Source organism: Mesoplodon mirus (genome assembly GCF_964341445.2).
Source record: "Mesoplodon mirus genome assembly, chromosome: 15".
Taxonomy (NCBI): Eukaryota; Metazoa; Chordata; class Mammalia; order Artiodactyla; family Ziphiidae; genus Mesoplodon; species Mesoplodon mirus.
Genome location: NC_138991.1, coordinates 43,637,506 through 43,664,210, shown reverse-complemented (window position 1 = coordinate 43,664,210; position 26,705 = coordinate 43,637,506). Strand labels below are relative to the sequence as shown.

Here is a 26,705-nt window from a genome sequence, read left to right as displayed (position 1 = left end):
GCGGCAGTGGGGGAGGGGGAACCCGGGGAGGAGGCGCGCGGGGCGGGCGGGAGGGGGGGAGGAGGAGGAGGAGGAGGGTGGGGGGGAGTGGAGCACACTGCGCGCGGGGAGGGAGGGCGGGCGGGGGGCGCGAGGACACACAAGAGGCTGGAGCGGGCGCGAGCGCGAGCGCGCGCGAGGCCAGCGGGAGGGGGGAGGTACGAGAGGGACTCTGGCGGGAGGAGGGACGGGGGAGCCACCCAGCAGCTGGAGTCGCCCTAAGCGCGAGACCCCTGAGACGGCCGCTGATTGGCTGACGATGGCGCAGGTGGTGGGCGCGCGGGAGACGGGGCGGCTTCTCTTTCCCCCCTCAAAGATTCCACCCCCCGCCTCCCTCCACCAGCGGCCGTTATTTCGCGCGCACGCGCACAAGCTCGCTGTCGTTGCCGAGCGGGAGAGTAGGGGAGCGCGCGCCGGGGGTACGGATGGGGCGGGGCTAAGCTCTAAGCGCGCGCCCGCCTAACGGTTGTCGTCCTCGGACTCTCGCGGTAGCTTTTTGTGTCCTCTCGGCCACCGTCCCTTCCCCCTCCCACTCCAGCGGTTTATTTACAATCCTGCGCTGCTTCGTGTTTTCCCAAAGATGGCGCCCAAAGAAGTTATCCCGCAAAGCTTGTGGCCCATCCCAAGAGCAATTATACCCCGGCCCCGCCCTCGCAGTCCCAAGAATCAGGCTGAAGCAACGGAGTGAAAACTGTATTTACAAGACAAGCAATTACACAAGGATTTAAAAAGAAAAAAAGGCAGAGTGAGGAGGAGAGCCGGCAGTCAGGAGGGTCCACAGCGCTGGCCCGCGGCAAGACCCAGGATGTTCGCCTGCAACACAGGAGGGAAAGGGAGAGCAGCGTTAGGGCCGGGCAGGGCACAGGCTAGAGGGAGGAGGGGGCCCGAGTCTCGTGAGCTCACCTTCAGGAACGACTCCATCTGTTTCCCGGATATGCCCTCCACGCGTTCCAGGTCCTCCACCTGGCAGGACAGCAACGATGGGGAAGGGGGTCTAGGGAGTGCCAGGCTCCCCCCACCCAACTCCATTCCGGGGCTGTCCTTCCTGGGATATTACCTGGCTGAAGGGCCCGTGGAGCTCTCTCCAGCCCACAATGAGCTGAGCCTTCTTTTGGCCAATGCGCTGCAGGCTGCGCAGATCCCGGGCTGACCCTTCATTCAGCAGATCTAATATTTTTTGGCGCCCATGGGCCAGTAGCTCCGGGCTGATCTGTAGCTCCCAGCAGTCCTCACCCTTCTCCTCCGGCTCTGAGGCATCCAGGGACTCCAGCTATGAGGCAGGAGGAGGTGAGTGACAGAAACAGCAGTAACAGCAGTGGTTTACTGCCGGGTGCTGTTCAGCGCCCGGCAGTAAACCACTCTGGACTCCTCTGCCAAGGATAGGAACCTAACAGCACCTACCTCCCCGCCCTCCCCAGCCTCTCTTTCCCTCCTGTCCAGTGTCTCTCCCAAAACCCTTCCCTCTGGTCACTCTCTGGGTTGATTGTCATTTTATCCGACTTGTGAAAGAGTAGAATAGTGTTGCTGTGAAGATCAAATGAGTTAATGAATGTAAAACACATAGTAAGCTCTTAAATCTGGTCCCTCATTTCTAAAAGGAGAGAATAAGCTCTTTCACCCCTAGGAAAGCACATAGAAGGTACTCAACAAGTGACACACTCCCGATGTCATCTCAGTTTTTAGGTAGGTCTTTCAGTGTTGTTTCATTTCTTGACTGTTTAGGCTGTTTGCCTAAATGGGCTCTGAAGTTTGTAGAGGGCAGGACCCAGGCTGCACACTGTACCTAGTAAGTAGCTACTGACTGAGAGTAAGAGCCATCACGAAGAAAGGAAAGTAACAGGTAATGGACACCCACCCCACTAAGTACATTCATATTACTGCATTTCATCCTAAATGCCCTATGAGACATCACTGCATTCAGAGGGTAAGCAACTTGGAAGAGTTGTAAATAGCTGATAAGTGTTCTGACAGGCCATGTAACTCTTTGGCCAGTACTCTTCTCACTAGAGCTCTCTACCCCTTAAATTCTCCTGGGTTCTAGGTATAGCCTAAGCCTTCGGCTACTCTCACCTTTCTCTTCCGGCCTTTCTTCTTCAAGATATGGATCTCGGCATTTGGGTATGCTGCCTGCTCCTGAACTGAAAGCAAGAATTGTGAGCTGGAATCACAGCAGAGGCCACTTTTCAGCCCCCCTGGTAGCCACTTGGTTCTTCCATTACTGATTCCCCAGTTCCCCTCCAGCCTGAGTTAATCTTCTTTTGTTCTGTTTCCACACGACCTTTCTTATACCTGTATTTGAAGCTAATCTCAGTTGGTCTTGCATGATAATCAGTCATGCACTGGTCAGTTTACCCCATGGTACTAAATGCCTGAGAGCAGTGCACCCAGCTCTTATTTCACATCCTCCTCCCCCTTCCCATGGTGGGAGGACATGAATGACATGAGGACAGCTGCTCCAAACACCTCCTTCCTTCTAAGATCTCTGTTATCTGGGCCCTCCTGGCCGCCAGAGCCAAACTTACTCAGTTGTAGGGGCATCACCACAGCCTTTTTGAGGGGCTTAGCCACTGTGACTGTGCGGCGGGCAAGGGGTCGGAGCATTGTGGGAGAGTAGTTCTCTTTCTCCTTTGGGTCTGCAGCCTCCTGGGCCAGCACCTTGGCTTCCAGTTCTTTTTGCTTCATCTTAAGCCTCTGTTAGAAAGGATCAGGGAGAGATATGACCCAGAACCAACTTTAGGGCAGTAGATGAGGACAGTGAGTGTGCAGGGCTCTGAGGCCTTAAAAGGGCAGGGCGAGGACCAACAGGAGAAATTACCAGGAGACAACTGGAGCCCAATGTAATTAAGGGCTTTCTAATGATCAGGGCTGTCCAGAGGTGGAACAAGCTTCCTTGTGAAATACTGAAGGGAAGTTCAAGCAGAGTCCTCACTTAATATGAACTGAGTTTTAGGAAATGGCAATGTCTTGCATTTGTACTTTTACCTGGAATTTTTTTTTCCCTCACCTCCTCACATCTGACCTCAATTATTTTTCAAAGTTCAGCCATGTTAAGGACATTCAAGCAGAAGCTGGAGAACCGAGGGATTCCAGTGTTGGGTGAAAATTGGATGCTGGTCCAGCCTTTCAGTGTCCTTCCCTATCTGAAGATCCTCGGGCTGCTTCTCAAGGCCAGTAGGAATCCCAGCCCCAACCCCCCAACACTTACCTCAATTTCCAGATCCTTCGCCTCCACTGTCTTCATAAGCACCATCCGCTCTCGCCTCGGGGTGCTCAGCAGAGGGGTCCCCTGGCTCCCCTGGGAGCCCAGCAGACGGTCCAAGGTTAGAAGGCGCTCTACCATAGCTGGGTCCATGCTATTTAGCTTCTGTAGGGGGCTGAGCAGACAAAGAGGTTACTCCCCACTTACCTCTTCTCTCATCACCCTCTCCAGCCGCAGATTCCCCTCATCCTGCCTTAACTTGGTGTTTCTGTGGTTCCAGAACCCTGGTGTTAACTTGCTAGGCAACCCTGAACAAATCATCGAGACTCTCTGGGTGCTGTGCCTTCTTCAGGCGAAGGGGGATTGATCACTACCTGCCCAAGTAACTTCTCAGGGATGCCAGGAGATCAGATGAGAAGCAGCATTTAATGAACACCTGAGTGGCAGGTATTCATGGGGTCTAAGACACCGCCCTGCCCTGAAGGCACTCACTGTCTTAACAAAGTAAGAGACCGTGATAAGGTGACAGCAAGGGCCAGGTGCCTGTCCATTTGGAGGGGCAGTCGGTGAAAGATTCACAGAGGAGGTCATCTGCAGCAGGGCTCTGAAAACCACTGAAGACCTCAAATGCCAAGCCTTTCTCCTGTGAGCAGTAGGAAAGGCCCATTCAAACAGAGTCCTGACTTAATCTGAATATGATAATGCCTAACACTTGTTCCTTCTGTCTGGAATTTTTCCCCTCACACCTGATCTCAATTATCATTCAAAGTCAGTTTGATGCCCCCTTTCCCACAATGCCAGCTTGATTGTATATCTTCTTTCTTACACTGTGAACTAGCTCCTCGAGGACAGAGACTGTCCTGTTCTTTGTGTATAAGTGCCTAGAAGATCAGGATCAGAAAATACGGGTGAACACAGAAGTCATTTCTTCCTTCCCGGCTCTCACAGAACAAGAGGATCCTCCTTCCTTATTGTGCTCTGTACTATCAACCTTGCATCATATACTGATATTCCCATCTTGCTTCCTCAACTGAAACTTGAGCTCCCTGAGGTCAGGGTCTGTCTAGGTCTGATGTGCCCCATTCTCTTGAGATTACCCAAGGTGCCTATCTGACAGAGACCTTGCCTATTTCACACACAATACAGATGTACGGGTGTGTATGTTTCTCTGAGTCTGTACACATAGGAGAGGGGACTGCTGACAAATGGCTTAAGAAGGACAAGATTGAGAGATGGGGTTCCAAGCGAATACAAGCACCAAGCACCTTTTTATGTATGCCATCCTTCCTTAACTACAATAGTCCCCTGGGGCAGACTGTACACGAATTCTTGGCCGCCTCAGGTCACATCTAGTCTTAGGACTTACAGAGTTTAGAGAAGATTTGGGCTAGGGGTAGAAAAAGGACAAAGTTCAAACTGCAGCTGGTTCCTTGAAGGGCTAGGTGGCCAGACACAGAAAGCAAGACCACTAAACAGGTGACCTGAATATTAGTGCATACTGGGCCATGAGGTGGGGCTATCAGAACCAGGGAGGGAGGCCACACACCTCCCTGGTTTAGAGAGGCTTTGTTTGGATTGAAGGTAGAAGCAGGGCAAAGTTAGGACAGCAACTGGCTCCATGGAAAGTCACAGAAAGGTTGGACTCTAACATACAGACTGAGTCTCAATGAGACATCTCTCTTCATCTCTTATCTCCTTTGCTTTGCTCTTACCCTTGGGACCTGAAAGACCGGGTCCTCATTACTCCTTGAACCAGAAGCAAAAGTACTCATCCTTGAAACATCGGTGCCAAAATGTGAGACTTTGCTGACTGCCTAAAGGGGTTGGAAAACAGAAAGGCGGGGCTAGGAGCTCAAGGGGGAGCCTCCTTATGGCCCCCAGCTGCAGCGTCAAGGCTGGAGGTTGATCTTAGCACTTCAGTGAATTCAGTAGAGTAGGATTTTGGGTGAATCCAGTGGAAGAACAAGTTTACAGCTCAAGCATCCGACAGGCTAAACCCAGTGCTACTCTGCACCCAACCCAGACACAACAGGAAAGGGAATATGCCCAAGACCCCTCCCTCTCTGCTCACCTGAGTTTCTGGGAGGCAGAAGATGGAGCTGCTGAGGGTTCAGGACTCCCAGTCTCCTCTTCCTCAGGGCCTCGGGCTCTCTTTGCTTCTGATGGGCCTAGCAGTTCTTTCTTAGACAGTTTAATAGGTGCCAAGACTAGGGGAAGATGGCAGGGTAGGGGAAAAAGGGGGTGTCAACTTCTATGCTGATGCTTGGTGGACTCAGCAAACTCCCCAGCTGTCCAAACTGGGCCTTTCCACTCCTACCAACCCTGGTCCTCACCATGAAGCTGTAAGCTCTCATTGGTAAAAGGTCGATTGATCACCTCCTTGGACCTGGCTGCAAAGTTGAGTGCAGAGACTGTGTCTAGGTAGAAGCGTCTCTCAGGGGCAATGTTGGCGATCAGGATGCTGTGGGCCGAGCCACCCAGAGAGTCCTGAGGGATGGGGCAGGGTGGGTGGGTCAGAAGCCCCACCTTCCCCTTCCCTGACTGCTGTTCCCCAACACCCCAGCAGGCCTGAGAACCCCCTTCTCCAGCTCCTTTAACCCGAGATGGGAGGCCTGACCTGCAACAGGCGAGTAAGCTTGCTGTCCCGGTAGGGCACCCGAGGGAGGCCCTGGTTCAGCGCATCGACCACCTTGCCCAGTACAAAGAGGGAGGTGTTGATGGCTCCACTCTCCTTCAGCCGCAGGCCCTTGTTGCCTGTGCGCCGGTTGTCCTCTGAGCCAGCCAAGTCAATCAAGTAGAGTTTTCCCTCCCGCTGGCGAAATGGGGCCAGACGTTCCCGCTGATCCACCTGGGGGTAAGAGCAAGGGCTCCAGTTTAGCTTAGGCTCCAGGGGCTTCCCAGGTCCTCACCCCTGTCAGTGGGCCTCACCTTAACCAGGAGCACAGCGTGACTGCGGGAGGAGCGCTGGTTGAGCCGGGTGGCTCCTACTGTCCGATTTCGACTGGCTGGCAGGAAATGCTGCTCAAAATCAGCAAAGCTAGTGATGGGCTTCTGCGTGAGGCCTGGAATCAGGATGTTTCCTCGGCAGTCTTCTCGGATCACCAGGTCTCCTGATGAAGGTTCCAAGAGGTCTAATACCTGTTTGAGCAGTGGGAGGTAGGGCCAATCCTCCAGTTACAGGCTGCTTACTTCCTGGCTATCAGGCTCCTCTTCTCTGCTGATTCTCAGAGTTGTGCCATCCACTACCCCAACCTCTGTCTTTCCATGTCTTATGCCTTCTTGCTAGAGCAGAGCTTCATGTTCCAGAACTGGGTCTGATTTTGACCCTTTGTCTCTTCCCTCCCCGATCAGAAAGGGGCCTCACCTTTTCCTGGTAGATCTCTAAATAGGACATAGTGACAGAGAGGGCCCATGGTCGGCCCTCAGCACTCTCCTCCCTTGTGAGCTGTAGGAGGTCCATGAGAGCCCGGGGAATCACCCCAGGTTGCTCTGGGCTGCCCAGCATTGTGTGCGTCTTCCCTGGAAAAGGAGTGGAAAGAGCTGTGAGAATTTCTTCCCCACTCCCGAGCCCTTTCTGACCCGTAGCTGTTCTGTATCTGGCTTCCTCACCTGCTCCTGTGGGCCCATAGGCAAGCACACTGGCATTCTGCCCTTCCAACAGGTGCCTTAGGATGGGCTGCACTGATCCTGCATAGATGTCCTGCTGAGAGCTCCTCTCCCCATAGAAAGCATCAAACCTGCAGGCAGGAAGAAAGGAGAGGATTAGTGGAGGGTTCCATTCTCGCCCAGACCTAGAGGATAAAACTGGTCTCAGATTTAAGAGTCTCTATCCTTTTTCTTGCACAAAGACCTAAGAAAGCACCCACTGAACACCGTTCCATCCCCGTCTCTGTATTGGTGTAGAAACACAGAGATGAATTTGATGTCCCTCCTCTTGGGAGTTCTGCAGCCCGGTGGCACAGATAGATACCCATACTTTGCTGCAATTCAGGAAACGAAGATGAGAATGCACTTGGAGTAGCACTCTGCCTGGGGAAGGAGGATTTTGCCAGAGAAGAGAAAGATACTCTAAGTATCAAAAATAGCACACAAACAAGACATGGTATGAAAGGGCAGGGTATATCACAGGATATATAGAAAGTAGTATTTGTACACTGTAATGGAGTAAAGAGAGGATGCTGCTTATGACTAGATGAGACTCAACACACCTGTAGTCCATTCACTGCACTCCAGCGGAGAAGCTGTGGCTAAGGCCACAGCAGGGATTAGTATACGTGGAGTGTAGCATGTGTTAGGGTGAATGAGGCTGGAAAGAAACTGAAGCCAAATTGTCAAGGGCCTAGAACAGGGCTGGCAAACTTCTTCCATAAAAAGCCAGATAGTAAATATTTGGGGCTCTGTGGACCACATGGTTCCTTTCACAACTACTCAACTCTGCCGCTGCAGTCAGGCAGAAAGCAGCCACAGATAATATGTAAATAAATGAGCGTGGTTGTGTTCCAATAAAGCTTTATCTACAAAAAGATTCTCAGCAGATTTGACCTGCAGACTGTAGTTTGCCACCCTCTGGCCTGGAATAACAGGCCAAGGAGGCTGAACTTTAAATCTCCAAAGGAATTTTAAAGTAGCTGCCCTTGCGAGTTCTGTCCCCAAACGTAGGTGGTTGCCTCCAACACCATCCAGCTGTAGCCTGGGTTGGCTAGCTGGTCTGTGCTCCCCCAACCCTTCCCACACCTCCCCAAGACCCGAGGTGGGGCTCTCCTGCTGACCTTTGCCGCTCCTTCCCCACTTTGTGCCTATTTCCCCTGTAAGACCGTGAACAGTAACTTGTGTCTGATTCAGCCCCCAGTCTTCCCCACAGTATCCTACAGAGAACCTATCACAGTGGGCACCTATGAACATTTTCTGAATGAACAAACGAAGGTGTGGTGAACAAAGCTGCGCTAAGGAAGGAGCAAGGATCCTGAGGAGGAAGGTCTGAGAAACTGTTTGGGCAAGTGATAGTGTGAGCAGGCCTAGAAGAGAGAGGATAGGAGGTAGAGTGGCCTGAACCTTACTGGTATTTGAGAGTCTCCTGGTGGTTCCTCCAGTTGGCAATCTCTAGAGAACAGCTGTCCAGGCCCCGTACACAGGGGGTATCATTTTCTCCAGCTGCTCCATCCACAAATGGCCGCAGTCGCACAGCTACCCTTACTCGAGCTGGAGGTGGGCGCCGGCCAGCTCCCACCTTGCTTAGCCGACAGCGACCGGCTCCTGGAAGAAGATAATCTTTAAGTGTGAAGTATGGTGGTAGCTTTGCTGAGAAGTAAGGGTGGCGGTCTCGGAGGAGGAGGTAGTTAACTTAGCTGACCCCTGAAGGATGAGTAGGGTCACTGCCAAGCATTCCAGGCAGAAAGAAAGGCACGTGCAAAAGCCTGGAGGTGTGAAAGCACGGCCCCCTTGGAGGACTGGTGAGGCAGGAGAACTGTGTGTTCTGTTGGTGAGGGCGAGCACAGAAGGGCAGGATGGAAGAAAAAGATGAATCAAATACATGGTCTCGGGCAGAGTGCAGTGGGGCGGGGTGGGGCGGGGTTTGAAGGAGAGAGATTATCTATAGGCTGGGACTCTAAACCAGATCATGTACTTAGCAAACGTTAATATTTATGAAGCACTGACTACATGCTCGGCACACTTTAATCTCCATGGTGTCACTGAGAGGTAGCTTCCGTTAGTCCCATTTTACCAGTGAAGACGCTCGTAGAGGCACAGCAGCTCTTCCAAGCACCTCAGTGTTTTATGCCTGGAGCCATGCGGCTATTACTTTATCTTGTACCATAATCTACATTGTGTCTTTTCGCTCTTCAGAGGAATAAGCAGAACAAAACTCCAGCATCTTAGTAGACTAGAGACCCCCGTAACCTTGACAACAGAGGCAGGGAAGGAGGCCTGGAGGCTGGGGTCCTGCGGATACCACTGGGAGGGCTGGGGCCACAGCTCATTTCAGGGGAAGCTCTTTCCACCCTGGCCATGCTGTGGGTGTCCCCAAGCTTGGCCTCATTTCCTATCCCACTCAGTAAGTAGGTCCAGTGGGGTGTAGACTGTAATGCATACACAAATAACCTGGAAGATCTAGTTAAAATATGAATTTGGCTTCAGTCCCTGGGGAGATGCCTAAGGTTCTGCATTTCTAGCAGCTCCCAGGTGATGCTGCTACTGCTGGTGGGGCACACGTTGATCAGTCAAGGTGTAGCCGACCAGGACCTCATGGGGTTGTTCTAGGATTAAGAGTTGACATATGCCCCTATCTAAAATCAGTCAATGAACTGCCTGACCTTTTTGTGCCTTTGTTTCTTACCTGGAGTTTATTATACATATAAATACATACATACATCATATGCCCCCTGCCAAACTGTTAATGATGGTTTTCTCTCAATGGGGGATTATGTGGGTTTATTTTCTATGTTACCCAGTTCTGTAATGCTATAATGTTTGCATTAAAAAATAATAATAAGGGCTTCCCTGGTGGCGCAGTGGTTGGGAGTCCGCCTGCCGATGCAGGGGACACGGGTTCGTGACCCGGTCCGGGAGGGTCCCGCATGCCGCGGAGCAGCTGGGCCCGTGAGCCGTGGCCACTGGGCCTGCGCATCCGGGGCCTGTGCTCCGCAATGGGAGAGGCCGCGGCGGTGAGAGGCCCACGTACTGCGAAAAAAAAAAAAATAAAAATAATAATAATAATAATAATGACACTGTGGACATCTTTGGAAGGGATAAGGTTAAGAGGCAGCCCCCAGTCCCTTTCTGTCCCAGCTCAGTTTGCAAAGGCGCTAACATGCAATCATCTATGGTAAGCTTTCTGTTTAGTTTGCTTCCCAGAATTAAATTTAAGTCATTTGGTGGGGGGCTGGGGGGGATTATGAATTATTTTTATCATCAGAAAACAGTTAAGATAAAACTAAAAAAAAAAAGAAGCCTCTATTTCTGTGAGGATTGAATGGGCTGAAAAAAATCTTACGAGGGTATTTCTCTATTTTATATTGGAGGATACCATACTATAACTCACAGCTAACAGCAGAATTCAAACCTAGATCTCATCTCTAAAAATCTGCTTTTAATGAGGATGTCGTATTGCCTCCCTGTCATGTACCAGCTGGGCACGTAGGAAAGTTCTTGGTAGCTCTGACTCTCTCCTTTTTTGCTGGTGGTAGCAGCTGATTGTTGTGAACCACAGGCCTCATATAAGGCAAGAGGCTGGCCAGCACAGAAACAGCAGGACAAAAAGGTGGACAGACTAACTCTGGGAAGAACCTTATGCATAAGTAAGGTATACACATAGCAGACAGTCCATTCCAAAAACTGGGCCTCGGACTTCCCTCGTGGTCCAGTGGTTAAGAATCCGCCTTCCAATGCAGCAGACGCAGGTTCGATCCCTGGTTGGGGAACTAAGATCCCACATGCTGCAGGGCAACTAAGCCCGCACGTCACAACTACTGAGCCCGCGTGCTGCAACTACTGAGCCCGTGTGCTGCAACTACTGAGCCCGTGTGCTGCAACTACTGAGCCGGTGCACTCTAGAGCCTGCATGCCACAACAAAAGATTCTGCGTGCTGCAAGGAAGATCCCACATGCCGCAATTAAGACCCAACACAGCCAAATAAATAAATAAATAAATATTTAAAAAACCCCCAAAACTGGGCCTCTGTTCCTCCATATGACAAATGAAGCTAGTAACACCATTTCTCACTTTAAGGTTTACAAAGCACTTGGGCATCTAGTTTTCACTTGACCCTCATGGCAATCCTAAAAGTCAGAAGTAAGTAGAAACCTGCGGATGCACCTGTGCAGATAAGAAAGCTAAGATGCAAAGAGGTTCACTAACTTGTCAAAAATGTGTGCAGGAGCCTCTCCTTTCCTATCTTTCCCAGGGTTTTTTTGGTGAGAACAGAGAACGATGGCAGATACAGAAGCACATAAGTTCAGTTATCAATACAAAGGGAAGGGGAAGTCTGGTGTTGAAGAAAGAGTATAGACTCTGGCTAGACAGAGCTGAATTTAAATTCCAGCTCTAACACTTATTAGCTTGTGACCCTGGGCAAGTGATTTAATATCCATATGCCCCAGTTTCCTTGTCTATAAAATGGGGTGGGGAGGGCCTTGGAAGAGCTTTAACAAGGATTGAAAGAAGTAAAATGTCAACAGAGTAACTAGTATATAGTACGTAGGTTGGTAATAATTCAAGGTTGGAAAAAATTCAAGGTAAGATGGCCTGGGTTCTAATCCCAGCTCTGCCACTTACAACTAACTAAATAACCTGGGGAAATGATTTTCCATTCCTGTGCCTCAATTTCCACACCTGTAAAAGTGGGAATAAATAAAAATAACTACTTGTTGGGCTGTTAAGGCAATAATAATAAGGTAATTCATGTAAAAGTGCTTAGCACAGCACTGGTACTTGATAAAAGCTCAGTGTTTTATTATATATTGATCCATTTTCCAAATGAGGAAACGTCAGTATAGAGAGGTTAGCTAGGTTGCCCATAGTCAACAGCTAGCTAGTGACAGTTTCAGATGAAGGTCTAACTCCAAAGTTCATTATGTGATTCCTTGGGCCTTCTCAGCCCCTTCATCTTTGTATCCCCATGAGCCTTAGAGTTGGAGACAAGTTCCATCTACTAGCTGTGTGACCTTGGGAAGGCTTCTTAACCTCTTCAAGCGTTAGTTGTTTTTTTGTTTTTGTTTTTGGATAGTTACCTTTTTTTTTTTAATTATTTATTTATTTTTGGTCATGTTGGGTCTTCGTTGCTATGCGCGGGCTTTCTCTAGTTGTGGCGAGCTGGAGCTACTCTTCCTTGCGGTGCGCGGGCTCCTCATCGCGGTGGCTTCTCTTGTTGCGGAGCACAGCCTCTAGGCGCATGGGCTTCAGTAGTTCTGGCACATGGGCTCAGTAGTTGTGGCTCAGGGGGCTTAGTTGCTCTGCAGCATGTGGGATCTTCCGGGACCAGGGCTCGAACCCGTGACCCCTGCATTGGCAGGCGGATTCTTAACCGCTGAGCCACCCGGGAAGCTGAAGCCTTAGTTACTTGTTATAAAAATGACAGTATCTACCCTCATAAGACCGTGAGGAGTCAGAGAAATAATGTACATACAATGTTTAGCACAGTGCTGGCAGTAAGTATTCAGCAATGTAAGCTATTGTTATTGTTATTATTACACTCTTTCTCTTGCTACTCACTCCCCTCAAGGCAGCAACTCACTTCTGCCCTGAGCAGGGTCACCAATGACCTCCTTACTGCTAAATACAATAGGCAAGCTCAGTCCCCATCGTGTTTGACTTCGCAGCAGTATTCAACACCCTTGATCTGCTTTCCTTTGGGAAACGTACTTTTCCCTTAGTTTCCCTGCCACCCACCAGCTCTCTACTCACTCCTTCTCAGTTTCTGCCAGTCTTAAATGTTTTTCCTAAACTCTTTCTATCCTCTCTCCAGATCAGGGTTGCTCAATTTCTGCACTATTGATATTGGGGGCTGGACAATTCTTTGGGGGTGGGGGCCCCCTGTGCACTGTAGGAAGTGTAGCACATACACCCCCTGCCCCACCAGTGTAACAACCAAAAATGTCTCCAGACATCACAAATGTCCCCACAGGGAACAAAACTGCCCCTAGTTGAGAACCACTACCGACTGACTAATCATGGGCAAGGTCACCTGCTCTCTTGGCTTCAGTTACCACCTCAAAGCTGATGACTCCCAATTGACACCTCCACACCACAGGCTCTCCTGAACTTCGGATCTGCATTCCCAGCTGCTGCCCTGACACCTCTTCTTACATGGTTCTCAGGTTTTTCAAACTCCACCATCTTAAGCTGAATCCTTCCCCATCTCTCTGCAACCCCATCTTCCTTCTATGCTCTCTAATGTAAATAAATGGAACCAACCCCAAAGATGGGAGAGTCTTTCTTAACTCCACCTTCTCTCTCATTTCCCACACCAGTTCTTCATTAACATCTGTCAAGTCTACCTTTTTAAATGAGTCTACTTCTCTCCATCCCCACTGCATAATCTTTGCCAAGGTTTTCTTCATCTCAACAGCCTCCCAACTGGTCTCCTTGCCTCCAGTCTCATTCCCTTCCAATCATTCTCCCTCCACTTCCTTCCTTGTATTGTAAGCTGTCAGTCAAATGGATTTCGTTCAATTCCTACAACACACCAAGTTCTCTCACACCTTTGGGCCTTTGCATATGCTATTCTCTCTCCCTGGAATATCTTCCTTACCACCTCCTGCCGCCTCCCAAGCAATTGAGGTAAATCCTTACACCTTACTTCCTCTAAAAAAAACCCTTCCCTTGTAAAATTACTGCCCCATTAAGGCTTTGTTAGGTAAGCCCATGGCTCTCCATGGGCTCTCCATCCAGGCACTCATCACACTCCACTGTAACTGCATATTTGTCTGTCTTCTCCAAGTAACTGAACTCTGCTCACCTTTATATTCCCAATGCCAGGCACAGACTAGGCTCTCAGGAAATATTTGCTGAACAAATTAAGATCTGACTGACTAACATAAAACATTGGCTTGTTCGTTTCCTGTTTTCTTCATAAAAGTGGCCACTGCCATTCTTGCCTCAAAGCTCACAATCCAGGGGAGGACAGATGGAGAGTCACATGCACACATCTGCCAATGGTAGAAGAGTCTATCCCTTTCATCATAAAAGCAACTTCGAGGTTGGGCAAAGCTAGCACTTCTAATTATTTCTCCTAATTTTCCCCTCTCCCACAACTCCCAAGCTTCATTCAACTTAACTCTTCTTTTACTGATGAGGAAATTGAGCCAAAGAGAGCATCTTTGGCCTCTTTACATCATAAATAAGAAATCGATCATTTGGTGGTCTTTTCATCCCACCAAAGCCTGGCAAACTCCTATCCAACCTTTGAAACCCACTTCAAATATCATTTTCTTAATGAAGTCTTCCCAGAATACCCAAGGGTTTACTTCAGCTTCTGCGCTCCCTATAGCAGGTTATACATATCTCTTGTTGCTTTTCATGTTATAGATTTATATGACTATGTACTGAAACAGACTATAAGCTCCTCTAGGGAAGGGACAATGTTCATTCAAGCATTTTTATGATATCTACTATGTACCAGACACAGTGGGTCTTAGAAGGGTGAGGGAGTGTTGTGCTCAGACAGCAGGAATATCATGTGCTTGGGCATAATGGTTAACGGCAGAGGCTCTGGAATCAGACTGCTTGGGTGTGAATTCAGACCCCAATATTTACTAGTTGTGTTAACTTTGGGCAAGCTTTTTAACCCATCTATGCCTCAGTTTCTTCATCTGTAAAACAGGAACAATAACAGTAAACCACCTCATAGCATTGTGTGGAGATTAAATGATTCATCATCATAAAGTACTTACAACTGTGCCTGGCACCTAGCAAGGGCTCAACACGTGTTTGACATCCTACTAGATAGCTGTTTCTTCACAGGGGCTGAAAAACACTAAGGTCTCAAATAAATTACTATGGTGCCCATTATAATCACTGATCAGAATTCAGTCTACAGGAACAGAGCAGAACAAGATTCTGAATGTTCTAACAGCCTTTCCAACCCTAAAATAGCGCTGACTGCCAAGGCTAGAGCGTAAGGAAACAAACAGTCCCTTATTTCCCTTTTCTGTGATCTCAGCACATCCTATGCTGTCAACTCACACCCAGCTGCAGCCCGTCTGAAACTCTTACCTCTCTCAGGGATCTCCCTGCACCCAAACAACACGTCATACATGAACCCTTCCCCCAGACGCGCATCCAGCTCCCTTTTGTCCCTATGGTTAGAGTATTAGCTACTCTTCGCTCGCTTACTCTTGTAATCTGAGATGGATCATTGTCCCCATTTTACGAAGAAAACTGAAGCTCACAAGGGAAAAGTGCGCTGGGCTCAAAAGTGCGCCGGAACCAGGTCTCAACCCAGGTCTACAGATCTGCGTCGAGAGCAAGAAACAGTGAGGAGGAAGCAGCCTACGACTCCCACACTCCCAGCCCCCCCCCCCACGCCCCCGCCCCCGCCCTATTCCTGGATCTCCTGGACAACTCGCAGAGCCGGGACCGGACTCCGACCTATCGCCCCACAAGTCTCCAGACCACGGCACCCACCCTGCCCGGGCTCGCGTACCCGAGGTCGCCGCCGCCATCTCGCGTCGCCTCCGCGCTGCGACCCCAGCGTCCATCCTACTCCTTCCTTGGGCCCGCCTCTCCATTCGAATTTCCCGCTGCCCCGCCCTCTTTCCCGGGCTCCACCAATCACGGCTACTTGCCGCCGGAAGTCCCAGCTTGTGCCTCGCCCCTATTCCGCCCTCTAGGGCTCGCCTCCGGGTCCTGTAAGAAAAAGTTTCCCCTGGAGTAGAATGCAGGCGCGCACGTCGGCTACGCGGCCGTTGACGTCCGGCTGGCGCTCCCGCGCAAACTCCGGAGCCCGACGCGTTGGCGACAGTGGCCGTCGGGGGAGCTGGTGAGCGCCGCCCGGCACTGGGTTCCTTTACCTTCTGGGTTTCGAGGCATAGATTTGCATTAAGTGTAGAGTTTTCGCCTCATTTTTTTACCCCCTCAAATAACTACGAATTTTGGTACGAATCAAGCAGAGGGGGATCGAAGGCACTTCATCGATTTCTCCAAAAATTTCTCTGAACTGAATACAATTTTTGCTATTCTAGTGGCATAATAAGTCACATTATAGGAATAAGGAAGATGTTCGCGGAAACGGGATTATTCTAAACGACTAGTAGTGGTCTTCGGTTTTAAAATTTCTTGCTTCAGAAGTTGTTTCTCGCGCTTGTGAGGCGGGAATTGTTTTGTGGGTTTGGGGACTTGCCCTCAGGACAAGTCAATGGTGCTTTAACGTCTGGTCACTAATTTAGGTCAGGACCAGGCTGGCTGGATTGTGGACAATCACGCTGCACTCACCTCTTGCTGAGCCCACAGCCACTCGGGTGCAGAGGCCAGGTGACATTTGTGTCCCCTTATGTGGCATGTCTGAGCTGAGGAGACCAGCTCGGATGTTCTTTACTTTGTAACTCAGCACTCAACACGTCGGAGTTAGGGTTAAAGCATTGCTCGGTCTGTTACTTAGTCAACTTCACCCTTGGTCCCATGTCCTGTGGGTTTAGTCGTCTGTTAAGTAGTTCCCTATCCCTTCTGGAAGCTAACCAGGGATGATCATCCCATCTTTGAGCTTCTGGTAGGGCCCTGATTTAGACATTATGTCCAGCCTATCAAAAAACAAATATTAGACCAGTGGTTCTCAAATTTTGGGGCCTTGGAATCCCTTTGAATTCTTAAAAATTGAGGCCCCAGAGATCTTCTGTTTATATGGACTTTATTTATCCATATTTACTGTGTTAGAAATGAATACAAGTTTAAAACGTGTATTAATGCACTTAAAAATTACAGAAACAAATATGTAGAGACAGAGAGTTGATTAATGGTTGCCAAGGGATGGTAAGGGGTTGATGAACTGGGACTGTTGCTAATAGGTATGGAATTTCTTTTGGGGGTGATGGAAATGTTCTGGAATTAGACAGTGGTGATAGTTGTACAACATAGTGAATGTACTAAAAACCACTAAAATGTACACTTACAAATGGTAAGTTTTATGTTATGTGAATTATATCTCCATTAAAAAAATTGCCAAAAATTACAATAACAAACCCATTACATAGAACATAGAAAACATTTTAATTTTAAAAATGACTATTTTCCAAAGCAAAAAAATAGTAACAAGAGTGGTATTGTTTTACATTTTTACAAATCTAATGTCTGATTCAAGACAAAATACCAGGATTCTCATGTCTGCTTCTGTAGTCAGTCTGTTGTAATACCACACATCATATAACCTCTTGAAAACTCGGCAGTATACCCAAGGAAGAATGCAAGGGAAAAAGTCAAATGGCATCTCAGTTTTATTATGAAAATAATTTTGACCTTGGAGACCTCTGAAAGTGTCTCAGGGATCTCCAGAATTTCCAAGACCACACTTCGAGAACTATTAGATGATTAGCAGTTTGGTCTTCCCTGCACTTTACACAGGGGCTCTTCATGTTTTCACATTTGTTGCCAGTTCCCAGATATTTGGTAAGATACCTGCCAGAAATAGTGGAAAGAGCGTAGGTCAGGGAGTCAGGGCTTCTGAGGTTGAAAAAACAGCTTATGTACGGGGCTTTGTTGCCAGGCCGCCTGGGGGTAGAGATATTTAGCCTCTTTGTGCCTCCATTTTTTCAGCTCTTGAAAGGGAATAATGGTTTGATCTTTCCTAGGGATCTGCATCTGCCTGGTGGAAATTAGGATTGTTAAACAACTGATATTCAAAGAGAAAGAAACAGTAATTTTTAAAAAAACTTCCAAACTAGATCCTTAAGTAGCAAAGGAGAGCAGAGGAAAGTTGAATACAAGAGCTTACACCATAAAAATTGGAAAGAGACTAGTGGATGAAGCAGATAATTCTGTCCTTCAAGCCTGGGAAGATTAAATGAGGGTCATCTGGGACAGCAGGCATAGCAACAGTGATGAGGAAGAGAACGCGGGCTGGAAAAGAGAGAACCAGACTTGGGGGGCGAGGTGGAGAAGGAGTCTCAGATGATAGAGCACCATGGGTGTCCAAGAAGCCATGCCAGTCTCCCCCACATGGACACCCTTTCCTTCATTTCATGTACAATTAATTATATAAGAGCCACGGTGGGTGGGGTGGACACTACCCAGAGGAGCTCCCGGGGGTCCGGCCAAGCTGTACACAGGCCCTTTCCTAAAGGCACTGAGGTCAGCTTTGGTGGCTGCTGTGCATGGGCAAGTTTGCTGTGCTCACTGGAATGATGAGGCTTGCTCTGCAGAGGTTGCCTTGAGAAGACAAAAAAGAATATTAACATTTAAAACAAAACAAAATATTGTAATCGCCAGAGCAGGTATTTTCTGGTCCTGGGGGTCCCTGGTCTCTATAAAGTTAAAACTATTTTCATAACAATACTAATATGTTGTTTGCTTTTTCACTCTTATTCTCTCATGAGTGCAAAGGCTACATGATATGTAATAACAGATTGAATGCAGAGCAAGCTGAACTAGTCTGTGGTGACAAAGTGAGAAAAGTGATTGCCTCTTGAGAGTTGGGGGCAGGAAGTGGCTGGGAAGGGCCCAGAGGGAATTTTCTGGGGTGATGGTAATGTCCTATATCTTGATAGTAGTTTGAGTTACACAGGCATATGCATTTGTCAAAACTCATGTGTGGAAGCATGACATGATTTCCCAACTGTATGATCCTCATATTGGCATTCCTTGTAAGATTTTGTTTCTAAGGTATTTGAAAATCAAGGACATGTGAAAAGTGCCCAGGTTTTAACATCAGAAAGACCTGAGTTTAATCCTGACTTTGCTACATACTATGTTTGTGACTTTGAACAAGTATAATAACAACATTTAGCAGAGTGCCTGGTACATCACAGGCACCTAATAAATACTTGTAATATGACCAAATGAAGTAACGTAATTTTTCTTAGCTCTAATTTTGTACTAAGGATAACAGATCTCATTTTCATTTGCTCTACTAAGATTCATAGTGTTTCTGGGTGAATTTCCTTTTGATGGCAAACTGAAGCAGAGAATTGGAAAAAAAAAAGTTTCTTTTTGCTTGGGTTTGCTCAGTTATTAAATAGTAATGGGGAATAGGCAAGGGTGTAAGTTTGGGAGGAGGGGACACACAGTGACCTCTGATAGCTGTCCCTGTGACTCTCATCACCTACAAACATATCAACTGCCTTCTGTCTTGGTGACTTCATCTGAAAAATGGGAACAATGCTACTACTTTCCAATAGAATTGTAGTCACAATGAAATGAGGTAATTTTGAAGAGTACCGAACTTATAATGGATGCCCAATAAATGTTAGTTGTCTTTTCCATTTTTCATCTCTCCCTACTGTTTTCCCTGAAATAGATAAACATGTATGACATGTTAAACATGTAAACATATTAATATAGTCTTCCTACCTGAAGTCATCCTTAATGGTCTCTCATATAGCCTATGTTAATAATTGGTCTGGGCTTCCCTGGTGGCACGGTGTTTAAGAGTCCGCCTGCCAATGCAGGGGACATGGGTTCGAGCCCTGGTCCGGGATGATCCCACGCCGTGGAGCAACTAAGCCCGTGTGCCACAACTACTGACCCTGCTCTCTAGAGCCCGTGAGCCACAACTACTGAAGGCCCCGTGCTCCGCAACAAGAGAAGCCACCGCAATGAGAAGCCCGCGCACCGCAACAAAGAGTAGCCCCGCCTCGCCACAACTAGAGAAAAGCCCGTGCACAGCAACCAAGACCCAACGCGGCCAAAAATAAATAAATAAAAATTTAGGGAAAAAAAAAATTGGTCTGTATTTGCTGTCTTTCCCCAGCACATACAGGTCCACATTCATGATAACACCAGAACTGCACACTTTCATTAGCTAGACTTGAATTTTTTGGACCAAAAACTTTCTTGAAATCCATGAGCTGTAGCCTAAAAGGGAGTCTTCTGTTACTAGAGAATTGGTTCTGTTGGGATGGTTGTTTAGGGATTTGACCTCAGCTGTCTCCTGGATGACTGCATCAGCTTGTGCAGCTTGAGGCCTCTCTATTCTTGGGGCTGCTCAAGAGGCCTGGCCCTGTGTCCCCTTGACATGGCTCTCCCTGTTGCACTCTGCAGTGGGAGCTTGGGGACTCACTATGTATATCAAATCATCACTTTGAACACTAAATATGTTACAATTTTTATTTGTCAATTATATTTTAATAAAGCGGTAAAATTTTTTTGAAAAATAAAATGAAGTTACTAAAAGTGTAGGTTTTGATAACCTAATAACGTATTCTGAAGGGAAAAAAAGAGCCAAATTGAGGTTTCCCTGAGGAAGAAGAAATTCCACCTGTAGACTGCAACATCTCCTCCTGCCTGGAAGTTTCCAGATTGCTGGCCTGCCCTACAGATTTCAGACTTGCCTAGCCAGCCTCCACAGCTGCATAAACCAATTATTTGCAATAAATCTCTTTCTGTATGTATATATGTACGTATATCCCTTCATGGTTCTTTCTCTTGTAGAACCTGACTGACACAGCAAGTAACTTTACTTATTTAACTGAACAAGTAAAGGCTAGGTGTTAACTCCCTCAAGTTTCACTCTTTACCTACTCCACATACAAACTAACCTATACCTTCACTCTATTTTCTTCTCAAAGTTTCCTGCTCCAACACCTACATAAAGCGTCCTTGCCAATCTCTTCTGAGACCTTGCTCCATCAATTATCTCCTCTTTCCTGAATCTTCAGCCTCTCCTCTAACTCATGCTCACGTCTCCCTTGTCTAGGAAAAAACAAAAAACAAACCTCCTTCCTTACATTCCCCATAAATATTACTTACATATTTTCTCCCTTTCTAGAGCCAGACTTCTTGAAATATTCAATTCTTGCCGCTGTGTTTCCTCACTTCCCATTCATTCCTTAACCAATTGCAGCCTGGCTCCAACTTTCAGGTTCCAGCCAAAACTTTCTTTGTCAAGATTATAAATGACCTTCTGATTGCCAAAGCTAAAGAAACTGAAGTCTGTCCTTTTCTTGACTTCTCAGAGGTATTAACCACTCCTTGAAATTTCTGTCTTGCCTTTGAGTGCATCACTCCTCCTTCCCTTCACCTCCGAGCCCACTCCATTCCTATTTCTTTTTTTTTTTTTTTTTTTTTTTTTTGCGGTACGCGGGCCTCTCACTGTTGTGGCCTCTCCCGTTGTGGAGCACAGGCTCTGGACGCGCAGGCTCAGCGGCCATGGCTCACGGGCCCAGCCGCTCCGCGGCATGTGGGGTCCTCCCGGACCGGGGCACGAACCCGTGTCCCCTGCATCAGCAGGCGGACTCTCAACCACTGCGCCACCAGGGAAGCCCTATTCTCTATTTCTTTAACTGATTCTTCTTCTTTGGACCAACTGTCAAACTCTGGTGTCCCCCAGTCCTCTCTGACTTCAGCCTTTTATCATTTTATATGCCTACAGTTTCCCTGGGTGACTTCTTACACACCCATCACCTGAACTTCATTATCTATGTGCTGGTGACTCCTGAGTCTAAGCCCTATATCAAACTCATATCAAAGCTTTATTCCCAAATATCCCTCTGCCCAATGTTGGATCCAGACATGTCCCCATTCCAGAATGTGCCACAGATACATCAAAACTCAATGGGGGGGCTTCCCTGGTGGCGCAGTGGTGGAGAGTCCGCCTGCCGATGCAGGGGACACGGGTTCATGCCCTGGTCCGGGAAGATCCCACATGCCGCGGAGCGGCTGGGCCCATGAGCCATGGCCGCTGAGCCTGCGCGTCCGGAGCCTGTGCTCCGCAACAGGAGAGGCCACAACAGTGAGAGGCCCGCGTACCGCAAAAAAAAAAAAAGAATACGCCTGCCATTGCAGGGGACACAGGTTCAAGCCCTGGTCTGGGAAGATCCTACATGCTGCGGAGCAGCTAAGCCCGTGCGCCACAACTACTGAGCCTGCACTCTAGAGCCCGTGTGCTACAACTACTAAGCCCGCGTGCCACAGCTGCTGAAGCCCGCACGCCTAGAGCCTGTGCTCTGCAACAAGAGAAGCCACTGCAATGAGAAGCCCGCACACTGCAATGAAGAGTAGCCCCTGCTCGCTGCAACTAGAGAAAGCCTGCTCGCAGCAACAGAGACCCAACGCAACCAAAAATAAAAATAAATTGATAAGAAAAAAAAAAAAAACCTCAGTGGGTCCAATGAACCTATCTACAAAACAAAACAGACTCACAGACAGAGAACAGACTTGTGGTTGCCAAGGGGGAGGGGGCAGGGAGGGAAGGACTGGGAGTGTGGGGTTAGCAGATGCAAACTATTATATATAGGATGGATAAACAACAAGGTCCTACGGTATAGCACAGGGAATTATATTCAATATCCTGTGATAAACCATATGGAAAAGAATAAAAAAAGAAATGTGTGTAACTGAGTCACTTTGCGGTACAGAAGAGATTGGCACAGCATTGTAAATCAACTATATTTCAAAACTCGATGGGTCCAAAAGCTAATTAATTTTTCTTTTGTATTCCCCCATCTCGGAGAGTAACAGTCTTCCCGGTTGCCCAAGCTACTAACATGGTAGTTCTCCTAGATTCTCCTTCACTCACCCTTGTGCATTCAGTTATCAAGTTCTTCTGAGCCTATCTTCCACCTCAAATCTCTCAAATTCTTCCCTTTTCTCTTTTCCTCATATTACTGCCTTTGTATAGACATCATTTCTGATCTAGAACTAGTCTCTTAACTATTTTCGTATCTCATCCTGCTTTACCTTTAGTCCATTTTCCCCACTTATACCAGGAAAATTATATATTCTTCTAAATCTTATCAATCCCCTGGGCAAAGTTTTCAGTGGCTCCCCGTAACTCATAAGATAAAGTTTAAAGAGTTCAGTATGATATTCGCCATTCCTGCCATTCCGTGAGGCTTCATCTTTGGCCCAATTGTGCTTTGCATTTTACCTGTACTGAACCACTTGTAGTTCTCATATCTTCATATTTCTGCATAAGCTGGGCCCAGTACTGTTCCCCTACACCACACACACACACACACACACACACACACACACACACACACACACACACACACACACACACACACACACACACACACACACACACACACACACACACACAGTCTTCCTTGACCTCCCAGAGAAAGTTAGCCTTCCTTTTGGCTCCTTTAGCATCCGATGAAAAATACCTTTGTTATGGCACCAATAAAACAGTTTGACTAGAGGGAAAGAACCAGATCCTAGCAGCGGATATTTGGTAAATATGTGATTAGCTTAATTCAGCAATTTTAAAGGTTAAGTTTTTAAGTAAGGGGATATTTTCTTCAATCATAATCTCCTGCCAAAACCTAATGTGTAGACTAGATAAGAGCCAGTAATCCCTTCCCTTAGTCCCCTTGTGCCATGCTGCCTCTGAGGTGCCAGTGCCTTAAGTGGGCATAATGTGAAAACGGAGGCTTTCCTACAGTTGACCAGATATCTGACCTGTCAAAATTCTGTCAGATTCAGCCATAAAAAGGACTGAAGTACTGATACATGCTGTAACATGGATAAAACTTGAAAATATTATGTTAAATGGAAGAAGCTAGACATAAAAGGCCACATTGTTGTATAATTTGATCTGTATGAAATGTCCGGAATAGGCAAATCCATAGAGACAGAAAGCAGATGAGGGTTACCAGGGCCTGGGGGAGAGGAGAATGGAGAGTGACTACTTAATGGGGATGGGGTTTCTTTTGAGGTGGTAAAAGTATTCTGGGATTAGAGAGTGGTGATGGTTGCACAATTTGTGAATATACTAAACACCTCTGGATGGCACACTCTAAAAGGGTGAATTTTGTATTATGTGATTTATATCTCAACAAAAATATAATTACAGTGGCATAGCATTCCATTCCATGGAATTGAGAGAAATAAAGGAATTTTTATAAAAACAGGCTAGGCATAAGTTTGTGTAATGTTAATATTTCTTTATAAAATTACATGTGCATAACTGTTATCTTCGTCTAATTGTGAAGAAATGTGACTGGGATTCTCTGGGATGTATATAAACTTATGGGGAGCAGTGAGTAAGTTCCCCCACCCCCAATCAGCACCACACACACAAAAAAGAAAACAAACAAACAAAAAACTGTCAAAAATTTAGGACCGGGCGCTAGAGTCCTAAGAATTATTTCCAAAGCAACTTTGTATCCTTGCTCAATCTATCCAGTCACCCCAATGCTTCCCCTGGACTCTAACCAGCCCCTTCTCTTCATGGAAACCCATGATGGAAATCTCTACCCCCCACACACCCTCACCTTGGGATGCCCTTGTTTTGAGGGTAATACTGGCAGAGTAGAAGCTGTTGAGGAGGTGGTGGCTTCCTGAGGAAATAACTGCGGTCTGAGAGAGCTGAGGAAGGACACCAGGGCTTATGAGTAAAGGTGGGGAGGAACTAGGCTGGGGTAATAGGCAAAGCCCTTGGCAGGAACTTAGGCTAAATTTTGGGAGTCAGGTGGGTTCTGGGAAATAACAAAGGATGATGGCTCAGGCCACCCACGTACAGCGAGTGGGTTAAGGTCAGGAGAGTGAGGTGACAGCCTTTTGGTGGAGAGGCACTATCTCAAGGGGAAGACAAAGGGGAGAAAAGGGCTGCAGAGTGGAACATCTGGGGTTTTCGCAATAAGCCACAACTAGGTCTTACCTTCAGCCTTAGAACTCCAGTTTGGGTAAACACTTGAAAAAAAGAATTGGTGCAGGCCAGAATCTTATCTCCTCTTAATAAACTATGAAGAAAAGCCCAGGATTCTTACTCCTCTCTCCCTCATCCTCCCACTCTTCCCCAGATTGACGTCTGACAAATAGCCAGAAATGAGACTCACACATCCATACCCAGAGTCAAGAGGTGGATCCCAGCTGCAGGCACCCATACACACACTTTAGCCATGCCCTTTTATTATTTTTTTTATTGAGACAGGTGGATGGTGGTTAGTGGTGAGGGGTTCCCATACCCCCACTGCAGTGTTGCAGGACAGCTCAGCAGTTCTCGTGTTTACTGGGGTAGACATCCCAGTGGAAGCCAATGGCATTGATAATGGATCGGCCAGATCGGCCACTGATGAATCGTAGCACAGTGTTGGGGTACGAGGGGACAGCTTTGAAACTCTTGCCTCTGTCTTTCCCAAAAGTGAAGAGGCGGGACTTGTCAGTCACAAAGACCAGCTTTCTCAGGTAGTAGTTGTACTTTCCCGACACCTGGACCACTGATTCCCCAGGGTACAGGAGTATCTCCTTCAGCACTCCCAACTTGCCACCCACATAATCGCTCCACACCTTGCCGTAGCGCACCTGGAGACTAGGGGCAGGGGTGAGGAGGGAAGGAAGGGAGACACTGAGTAAGGTGATCAGAATTCAGGACCTCTTGGTCTACAGGCTGAGACCTTCAGATTAGTGACAGGGATGACAAACCCCCTGCCAGTCCCACGGAATGTGAGGGTTGGGTAAGCCCTTGGAGATCATACATGGAACTTCACCTCCTCATTTTGCTGACAAACAGGCTCACAGAGGGAAAACAACTTGCCCAGAATCACCCAGACAGTGAGTATCAGAGCTTGAATTTGAAGTCTACACTCCCACCAGGCCCCCACCCCCTACTTGAAACAAGAAAAGGGATTTTTCAAACATCTGAAAGGCTCCGATGAGGGAAGAGACTTGTCCATGCTGTGCTAGGATACAAATCCAGGATCAGAAGGATAAAGTTTTGGGAGAGCCATCAAGCAAAGATGGAGGCCAGAGGGGATTTAAACCTTGGGTGGGGGAAAAACTAGACAACTTCCAGGTCCCTCTGAGTTGATGGTATATGATTTACCCAAGATCACAAGTGTGGGAGTGTTAGGGGTTTCGACAGCACAGGTCTCAAATCCAAGTCCTCTAATAATTTTTCCATATCATGTTATCCCTGTGACTTGATTGAAACATGTGACCCAAAGTGACTGAGAAATTCACAATTTAGTGAGATCCTAGAAGGTCCCCAAACCACAGAAACGCAAAGAATCTTACCCTATGATGTAGTAGCTGTTAACTCGGACACGAATGGCAGTGATGGGGCCATCCAGCTGGTTTCCAGAATGGGAGAATCGCTTTCCTCCACGGCCTCCATAATTTCCACTGAAAGAGGAGGACCTGGCCTGAACTGGAGGGAAAGGAGGAGTTGGGGGGAGAAATCCCCTGAGAGCTCAGTTTCTCCCCATCACCCTTATTCCCCCCACAGCTCAGTTCCCACCACCCCAAGTCAGCCACTGACAGCCTTGGCCACCAGCAGTACAGGAAGCTGCTCCCCCTGACTCTAGTGCTGGGCTCCTGGTTTCTCACTTACTCTCACTGGCAGAGGCTGATGCACAAAGAAGGGCAAGAAAAGCAACGGTCAACATCCTGGGGCTGGAGTGGGAAGAAAGGAGAAAGTGAACGTTTACCCTTATCCCTCCAGAGATCATTTACCCAGGCACCCTTGATCTCCAGCTGAGGCTCGGGTTTCTTGGTCCTTCAACTCAGACTTCATCCACCCAGTCTTGGTCTTAGAAAGAATTGTCCACAGTCTCTAGTCCTGTTTCTCACAAATACTATCTTACGTGTCCTCAATCCCTCTGCCTCTCTCCGGTCTGGCTACAGCCGATCCTCCTCTTCCCTCCCAAGCCAGAAGATCAATCCTGAACTTCTATCTGGATTAAGCTGTGTCAAGCCCTGTTCCCTCCTGGCACAAAGCAGGAAAGGAGTTTTCTAAAGAAGAAGTGGGGGACATCTCCAAATCCTAGAGATGGTTGAGTTTATCAAACTAGGAGTCAGAGCAAAACCTAACTGAAGTAGGCCTGTGGTAGATTGGCCCAGTCTGTGGGACATCTGGGGCATAGTTTAAATTCCTAGTTT

The 26,705-nt window shown here is 47.8% G+C and overlaps 2 protein-coding genes across 2 annotated transcripts; both read right to left on the bottom strand.

Annotated features, from left to right (window-relative positions):
- Positions 1-717: 717 nt before the first annotated feature.
- Positions 718-15,455, bottom strand: KIF22 (kinesin family member 22). The gene is made up of 14 exons (XM_082643589.1): positions 15,379-15,455; positions 8,296-8,491; positions 6,848-6,975; positions 6,603-6,757; positions 6,167-6,376; positions 5,856-6,086; positions 5,572-5,725; positions 5,310-5,445; positions 3,245-3,413; positions 2,562-2,730; positions 2,110-2,177; positions 1,097-1,309; positions 943-1,002; positions 718-852 (listed from the first exon to the last, which is right to left on the bottom strand). Exons 1-14 carry the CDS (start codon positions 15,431-15,433, stop codon positions 805-807), a joined length of 1,992 nt encoding a protein of 663 aa, XP_082499715.1. The 5' UTR covers positions 15,434-15,455; the 3' UTR covers positions 718-804.
- Positions 15,456-24,699: 9,244 nt separating this feature from the next.
- Positions 24,700-26,212, bottom strand: ZG16 (zymogen granule protein 16; the record flags this gene model as incomplete). Its single annotated transcript, XM_082644971.1, has 3 exons — positions 24,700-25,137; positions 25,842-25,974; positions 26,158-26,212. 3 exons carry the CDS (start codon positions 26,210-26,212, stop codon positions 24,819-24,821), a joined length of 507 nt encoding a protein of 168 aa, XP_082501097.1. The 3' UTR covers positions 24,700-24,818.
- Positions 26,213-26,705: the final 493 nt, after the last annotated feature.